This window comes from Gymnoscopelus microlampas, assembly GCF_963454915.1.
Source record: "Gymnoscopelus microlampas genome assembly, chromosome: 11".
Classification (NCBI taxonomy): domain Eukaryota; kingdom Metazoa; phylum Chordata; class Actinopteri; order Myctophiformes; family Myctophidae; genus Gymnoscopelus; species Gymnoscopelus microlampas.
This window is the reverse complement of record NC_139948.1, coordinates 8,993,843-9,002,952: the sequence shown is the minus strand read 5'-3', so window position 1 is coordinate 9,002,952 and position 9,110 is coordinate 8,993,843. Positions and strand designations below refer to the sequence as shown.

At 39.0% G+C, this 9,110-nt stretch overlaps 1 protein-coding gene across 1 annotated transcript; it reads left to right on the top strand.

Annotated features, from left to right (window-relative positions):
• Positions 1-309: 309 nt before the first annotated feature.
• LOC311054546 (ATP synthase subunit e, mitochondrial-like) lies at positions 310-525 on the top strand (the record flags this gene model as incomplete). The annotated part of the gene is made up of 1 exon (XM_084070557.1): positions 310-525. The coding sequence occupies one exon, from the start codon at positions 310-312 to the stop codon at positions 523-525; it is 216 nt and encodes a 71-aa protein (XP_083926683.1).
• Positions 526-9,110: the final 8,585 nt, after the last annotated feature.

Here is a 9,110-nt window from a genome sequence, read left to right as displayed (position 1 = left end):
GTGGACGTAAAAGGGACACAGGCAGACAGACAATGGGTAACCGGAGGGCATGAATTCCCATCGTTCCCAACGGGCATCGGCCTAGTTTTCTGAAATTCATCATTTCAGATCCATCATCCCGCTGTAGGCTACCTCCATATTTGGACAATGATGACATCATCAGAATGAGGTCATGCATATGACATCAGAGCTTTGCGTGATGTTTGTCCTGTTGCACCAATATAACCAGAAGCAAAAACCCATTGAATCCTTAATTCATGAGAATTCTGGGTATTGAATTTGTTTGTCAAACATACAGTAAGTAGCGCTATGATTCCTCCAGTTACCGTGTCGCCGCTCATCAAGACGGCCAGATGGTCTGCCTTGTTCCTTGGCGTGTTGTATGGCAAACAGAGGTTCGAGTACCTGAAGCCCATTGCAGAGAAGGAGAGGGAGACTGAAGAGGCAGAGACGAAGGCCAGGGAGGAGCAGGAGCGGATCTACAAACAGCTGGCTGAAGCAAGTTCTGACACCCTCCTGGAGTAAAATGTCTATGGATCCGATATCGCGTTCTTTCCACAAATAGAACAGAGAGCGAACGTTTGAGCGTAATGTATACATCCTTTGCAGACAGCATCAATAGTTCTGGGTCTTCTAACCTCAGCCAAGTGACTTCATTTGCAATGTAATTGCTAAAAAAAAAACACAACGAGTTAACTTTGCTACGACTCATTGGTATTTGTACAGGACCTAGTCTTGATGTCATAAAATAAATAAAAGAACATCTTCCTACTGGCCCCAAGGCCTCTAAACTTTGTTCTTGCAATCCGGAACTGAGCCGAGCAAAATAGTCAAATACATCATGACCAGCCAGCACAATGTCATGGCTAAGTACATCAGTGCAACCTGTTGCTTAATGCATGTCCTTTAGGGTCTGCTGCCTGCCTGCCTGCCTGCCTGTCTGTCTGTCCATCCATCAGGGGTTTCCATCAAACTTGGTGGTGGGCATGATGGTGGTGGGTTATTTTCAAATATCTGATGCAAATATGGGTACTGCATTTTGCATGGGGACCCCATGGAACCACCTCAAGGACTAACCGGGGTCCCCGGACCTCACTTTGAGATCCACAGCTGTAAAAGTATCCTGCTTACTTCACGCTTGATGAGGGCAACACAAAACTACTCCCACGATATTTGCGAGGCATTTTACCGTTGCTCCCCTGATCGCCATAATTACCGTTATGACGGCAATTATCATCATCATTTACCAGGCAGCTGCCTCCGCCTTGCCTCATTTATATTTAGTCGCGCGTCGGTGTCGAGCACCAAAAACAGCCGATCTACAGGCTCACAACGCATCGCAGCGCGATGCGTTGTGAGCCTGTAGATCTGCTGTTTCCGGTGCGCGGCTATGAGTATAACTCAGCCTTTACCGTCAGGCCTGCAGTGGAGCGGACTTGTCACCTCTGTCTGTGGGGACAATGTAACCACACTGGCACACACGCACACACACTCTTATATTGAGGGCACGGCCCATTGTCTATGGTGCAATGGAGCTTCGGTGCTTCTTGTTAAGAAGTTACTCACATGGATCAGTACCTGCAGAAAAGTGCTGCGTTTCCTAATCATTCTCCTCTTGATTGAGAAAGGTTGTGGCTTGCAAAAAAAAAAACGTGTCTGAATGTGAGAGAGAGAGAGAGAGAGAGAGAGAGAGAGAGAGAGAGAGAGAGAGAGAGAGAGAGAGAGAGAGAGAGAGAGAGAGAGAGAGAGACAATTTCTATCCAAAGCGACTTTAAGGTTGTTATTTTTGCACATGAACATGTTTCCTGCTTAAGTGCTGACATTTTTACCATAGCTAATAGAGCCGACCTGCTTGCTCAGGCTCTCTGCACAGCTGCCATTTTGGAGAGAAAGTGGGCCTCTTCTTACTTCCTTCACAGGTGATACTAATGAAGGCTCTGTTCCATTCTGATCAAACAGAGTCAGGGTACTGATATTGTGCATGCTGGCTCACTGGAAAGATTCTGCTATACCAGTGGGTCTCAAAGTGTGGTCCAGGGACCCTCGTGGTTCTTTGAGGGGGTTCCACATGGCCCTTCATGGGGTGCGTAACTCTGAGAGTGTACAAATGGAACCAAAGAGTCCAGGGTCCATTTGGTTCCATTTATACACTCTCAGAGTTATGGGGGTCCTTGAATTTATAAGGTTTGAGAACTAACTGTGCTACACTAAATGGAACGGAGCCTTCATTAGTATCATTGGTAACACCTGTGAAGGAAGTCAGGAAGAGGCCCAATTTCTTTCAAATATAGCTACCGTGCATAGAGCCCAATGTCTCAATAGACGAGCAGGGAGACAAAATACAACCATCACAATTGTGTAAGTTATATTGTATTAACATACCCTACCATACAGATTGGACAAAATGACATTCATTCATTTAAAAAGTTACATAGTGAGGTTTCAAATTCGTCAGCCTTTTACACAGTGGTGGAAAATTGTACTCTCATTTATTACTTAAGAGATGTCTACTTGTGATCAGCCAGAATGCAACTGGTGAACAAGCACATCAATAGACACCCGGGATGCATTGATATGCCAGATCTGACCAGGTTTATACACACTCTGTAAAAAATATATATAAGTGAAATATATGTAAAGTTTGGCTTCACATCCAATCACAACTTGCAATGTGTTGGTTTACTGTGTTTCTGGTAATTTTATGTAATCACATGGAAAGCACTTGGTGTTAGGGAAGCAACATAATATGTTTTGCCTAATACATTACGATGTTGTTATGTACAATGACACACTATAAACACAATATAGCAAGCACTTGTTCCTTCATCACACCTGATTTAATTGTTCTGAAAGAATTTGGAACAATCATGACATGTAGCCTACAATTGAGGGTTATATTGGAACTTTAACTGTCTATATATTTCAACGGTTATCAACGTGCTTTAAATTGTACTTTTCAAATCTGAGATGGTTTGAGGTGAAATATGTATGGTAACTTCAGCAATCATGTGTTATTCTCTAATAGCCCACCACCACCAGGGTTTAGACCGACAATGCATGTTATGTGAGAGACATATTCAGTATGCACTCTGATATTATTGGCCATGTGTACACATTATGTAAGACTGTACAACAATGTTGTACAGTCGCTACTCAAGTGAAATAAATGAAGGTCAAAATGATATATTTTTGACATAACTGACAGAACTCATTTCACTTTGAGCATGAAGCTCTCAGATGTCTCCCCTTCCTTGATTTCCCCTAAATTAGTCCATGTATACATGTGTGTAACTTTAATATTCCAAAATGTTCTTCTGGAAACAAAATATGACCATGTTAATCCTCAAAAGCAAGTTATTTTGGGGTCAAATGATTCCAGTTGTTCACACACTAGGGCCACCGGGTGAGACAGTGACACATCATGTAATCAATGACCACATTTGCATGGATATATCTCATTTTCTATAGACAGCTAAGCATCATTCACAGGAAAACAATTATGTTGCAGTGCAGGTGTGAAGTGGGTGAGGCAAGGTCTTTAGAAATAGGGAGATATTTCTAAAGACCTTGTAATTCTAGAGAACACAATATGTTTGCCAAATAAATGAAGATGCTGTGATGTACAATGAAGACTATGAGCAGAGTATAGCAAGCTGTTATACCTTCACCACACCAGGTTGTATTGTTCTGAAGGAATTTGGAGCAATTGTGTAAACTAGGAACTTGAAATGCCTATCCATCTTAATGGCTCTGCTAGAAGAGCCAGAATGAGATGAGAGTGACTCATCCACACAAGGACATGACTAGAGTTGTTAATTGTAAATGTAAATGCAAGCAGGACAACAGTGGTTAGTAGTGATGACCGTTACAGAAAAAGGTGAAATTAGATGTATATTTTACTTCACATATCAGAGATAGTTTGAGGTGAACTATTTATGTAATGTGTTTATGGTAACTTAATCCATCACAATATATTCATAAAGCAGCCCACCACCACCAGGGTTTAGAACATAGACAGAATCAGAACCATTGACAACTTTTGACAGAAAAATAAAAATGAACCTTGACAATAAAACTCTAATTTGGTCAGCTGTTGCACCTTGACCTCTCACCATGACACAAGGGTTAATAAGCAGAACATTGTAAATCCCATCTTAAGACCTGACTCTGATGAGAAAATGATTTCCTATTCACCAATATATTTATTAATGAATGAATGAATGAATATAACATTGTTGAAGTCTGAAGATACTGATTGTCTGTTTACTGTACATGCATTTCATAATATAGCCTATGCATTTATACTTACAGGGTGTCATATTAATATATTTTATATTAATCTTATCTTAAGACATGAAGATCCACAAAGGGATGCTCTTGGTTCTCGTGTAATAGAAAGTCAACGGTTTCTAGAAGGATGCATGGATGGAGCATGTCTGGGGGAGGTGGGAGGGGCGGAGCATGTAGAATCATGTTAGGTTGTGATTGGTGGAGAGATGGTTGTAATTGTTCTCTTTGTCCAATAATTCAAATCAGTTACTGGTTCCACCCACAGGCTGTCTAGTATAAGAAGAGTTTGTAGTTGTAATTTAATCCACAAGTCTTCCAGGATATCAATCATTTCTGATCAGATCTGACTGTGGATTCCAGAATTCAGTTGAAGATGAACTCTCTCAACCCAACCAGGGACAGTTCTGATGAACAGGAGGGACCCAAAGAAAATGGTATGTTACTTTCTCTTTCTACTTTTAATTCCTCTGCTCTGTCGTACTTTACTTTTATAAAGTTTTACACAAAGCAGTCTCACTACCCAATATTATACTTTGTGTCTCAAACTTATACTCTTTGTTTCATTCATATTGTACTCTAGTATTCCCACCTCTCAACCATATGTCCTTTGTCTTTCTGCAATCCAGAGTTGAATCATCAGTCTGGCCTCCCTGTGTTACCTGCAGTGGGTGAACAAAGAAGCTTGGCTAAACCAAAACGACACTGTTGTGATCAGTGTGGACAACATTTCAGTTTCATGTACGAACTTAAAAGGCACCAAAGAATTCACACTGGAGAGAAACCTTATGGATGTGATCAGTGTGGACAACACTTCTCTGAAATGGGCAGTCTTAAACAACACAGAAGAATTCACACTGGAGAGAAACCCTATGGATGTGAACAGTGTGGACAACACTTCTCTAAAATGTCTGGCCTTAAATCACACCAGACGATTCACACTGGAGAGAAACCCTATGGCTGTGAACAGTGTGGACAACACTTCTCTCAAATGGCCCACCTTAAAACACACCAGCTAATTCACAATGGAGAGAAACCCTATGGATGTGATCAGTGTGGACAAAACTTCTCTGTAATGGCCAGCCTTAAATCACACCAGAGAATTCACACTGGAGAGAAACCCTATAGCTGTGAACATTGTGGACACCAATTCTCTCAATTGTTCAACCTTAAAAGACACAGACAAATTCACACTGGAGAGAAACCCTATGGATGTGATCAGTGTGGACAGCACTTCTCTCAAATGGCCAGCCTTAAATCACACCAGAGAATTCACACTGGAGAGAAACCCTATAGCTGTGAACATTGTGGACACCAATTCTCTCAATTGTTCAACCTTAAACGACACCAGATAATTCACACTGGAGAGAAACCCTATTGCTGTGAACAGTGTGGACAACACTTCTCTCATTTGTCCAGCCTTAAACGACACCAGAGAATTCACACTGGAGGTAAACCCTACCCTACCCAACTGTGACCAGTGTGGGAGCAACTTTACGACACAATCTTCGTTAAATAGACGCCAGCGAATTCACACACGCATGCACACACACACATCAATGAAAAATGATTGTGAACAGTGTGACAGGCACTTCATTAGAAAGGTTCAGAAACATGCAACATGATGAGCCATTGTTGTTCTTTAAAGCAGTTGTTTATTAAGTGTGCTGAACTGTTAGGAACCTATTACATTTATATTAGCATTGCCGTTTTAGATGTTTGGAGACTAGTGTGTTAACACTGTGCAAGAGAATGCTACTCACACCTTGTCCTTGTAGTGGTGGCGAATGGCAGAATTTTTTTACTCCATTACACCTAGTTGTTATATTGGATTGTTGTGTTATCATTGTCTTTGCTGAACATATCCCATCAATTCACGTATTGTACTAAGTGAGTGACAAATAAAAGCTTCTTGATTGATTCTTGGTTTCATTTCCCCTCCTTTTTTCTTGTATTCTACATGTCCTGCTGCCATTTACATGTTACATGAACAACTATCCCTGTCCTCATGTGTGAGAGTCTCTCTCTACGTCCTCTTGTTATTCATTTCTCTATGGAAACCTCATTTGCACATGATTGCTCCAAATTCCTTCAGTACAACAGAACCAGGTATAAAGCAGCTTTGGTGAAGAAACAATTGGTTGTTATATTCTGTCTAGGTGTGATTGTACATCACATGATCTTAATGTAATTTTTAATGTAGTTTTCTGTTTTTCTTACACATTAAATAACAATATTTAATAGTATAAATAATGTTTAAATGTTCTACAATGTTATTATATATTATTTGATAATCATTTACTAATGTATATAAATAGTTTGTCTATGATTAGTTATGTATCTACAAATAGCTTATACATATGATATAACATCAGTTATAAATTATTTAATAATCATTTACAGTTGTCAGCAAACAGGTTGTTAATGCATGATTAGTTAATTGTCTACAAACTGCTACATGTTTATAAATGTTTTATAACGGGTATGTATTGTAAAGTGCTACCGACATCTCTTAAACATGTATTAAGACTTCATAAATCTACCAAAGTGGTTAAGTGAGACATACTGTGACATCTTTGCTTTGCTGTATGTTTATAGTCTGACTTATCATGATCATAGCTTTGATCAGTTCAAACAAAGAGGTGTCAAACATATTCCCCCTTCTTTCCCCCTCTGAGAGGGGAGGTGATTGTGGTCCTCTTTGAGGGCATTTACATCTGTATTAAGAGATGTCTACTTGTGATCAGCCAGAATGCAACTGGTGAACAGGCACATCTATAGACACCGGGATGCATTGATATGCCAGATCTGATCAGGTTTATACACACTCTGTAAAAAAAAAAATATATATATAAGTTTAATAAATGTAAAGTTTGACTTCACATGCAATCACAACTTGCAATGTGTTGTACTGTCTTTCTAGCAATTTGATGTAATCACATGGAAGACACTTGGTGTTAGGGAAGCAACATACTGTGTACTTATATAGAACATAATATGTTTTGCCAAATACATTAAGATGCTGTTATGTACAATGACACACTATAAACACAATATAGCAAGCACTTGTTCCTTCAGCACACCTGATTTAATTGTTCTGAAAGAATTTTGAACAATCAGGACATGTAGCCTACAATTGAGGGTTATATTGATGAATAGATGAATATTTTACTTTACATATCAGAGATAGTTTGAGGTGAACTATTTATGTAATGTGTTTATGGTAACTTAATTCATCACAATATATATTATTATATAAAGCAGCCCACCACCACCAGGGTTTAGAACATAGACAAAACCATTGACAACCTTTGACAGAAAAATAAAAATGAACCTTGACAATAAAACATCTAATTTGGTCAGCTGTTGCACCTTGACCTCTCACCATGACACAAGGGTTAATAAGAAGAACATTGTACATCCCATGTTAAGACCTGACTCTGATGAGAAAATTATTTCCTATTCACCAATATATGTATTAATGAATGAATATAACATTGTTGAAGTCTGAAGATACTGATTGTCTGTTTACTGTACATGCATTTCCTAATATAGCCTATGCATTTACATACAGGGTGTCATATTCATATATTTTATATGAATCTTATCTTATCTTAAGACATGAAGATTACAAACCAATTAGCATTGCTGTTATAGATGTTTGGAGACTAGGGTGTTAATAATGTGTTAACACTGTGCAAGAGAATGCTACTCACAGCAAAGTCCTTGTAGTGGTGGCCCACGGCAGAATAAACTAATTAGTAGTTTTCAAGAGACAAGAAGGTTCAAACCAGTTACTATACAAATGGCTTTATATGTGTTCTTCAGACTTTGTGTATATTCCTCATATAGATACCATACCTGTCTTAAATAGGTTGTCTTAAATAGGTTTAGCATACCTGCTTTTGTAACTGTACTTATTGGCTATTGTTTCCTTGTATTTACAAAATGGATTTTTAAACTCCATTTCACCTAGTTGTTATATTGGTGTTATCAGTGTCTTTACTGAACATGTTCCACCAATATTTCACTTATTGTACTAAGTGAGTGACAAATAAAAGCTTCTTGATTGATTCTTGATTTTATTTCCCCTCCATTTTTCTTTTTCATGATAATAATGATAAAATCCTAGTAAGTTGGTGTCTGGTGGTGCCGCCAGTTAGTGCCCTAAACATTATACTATTTAACCATTACGTTTTCAAATATTTCATGAGATCATCGGTGGCCAGCGGGCATTTCAATGCTACGGGGTCATGGTGTCTGCACTCTGAGGTTTCAGGGGACAGAGGCGGTCAGCTCTTTAAAGGGATGTGGGGACAGGGACAGATTGCTATAGGGAGGCCTTTTGGATCCACACACTGCAAACAAAATGCCCCTAAGGATAAGACCGGAAAAAGCATCTGTGTCATTTTTAGATTTGAGCTAAAAAGTATTATTTATTTTGCACTTTGGCTATTCAAAAATAGCAGATATACAAGCTATATATATACAAGCTTATACATCTGCAATGTTTGAGAAACATTTGTAACTCAAATATTTTCTTCTGGGGGTCCCTGGAACAAAATATTTCTAGATGGGGGTCCGTGGCCAAATACGTGTGAGAGACTTATTTAATATGCACTCTTATATTATTGGCCATGTGTACACATTATGTAAGACTGTACAAATGACAACAGTTCTGTAGAGCATCAGTCCAGACTAAAGAAGGTCACTACTCAAGTGAAATAAATGAAGGTCAAAATGATATATTTTTGACAGAACTGACAGAACTCATTTCACTTTGAGCATGAAGCTCTCAGATGGTTTCCCATCATTGATTTCCC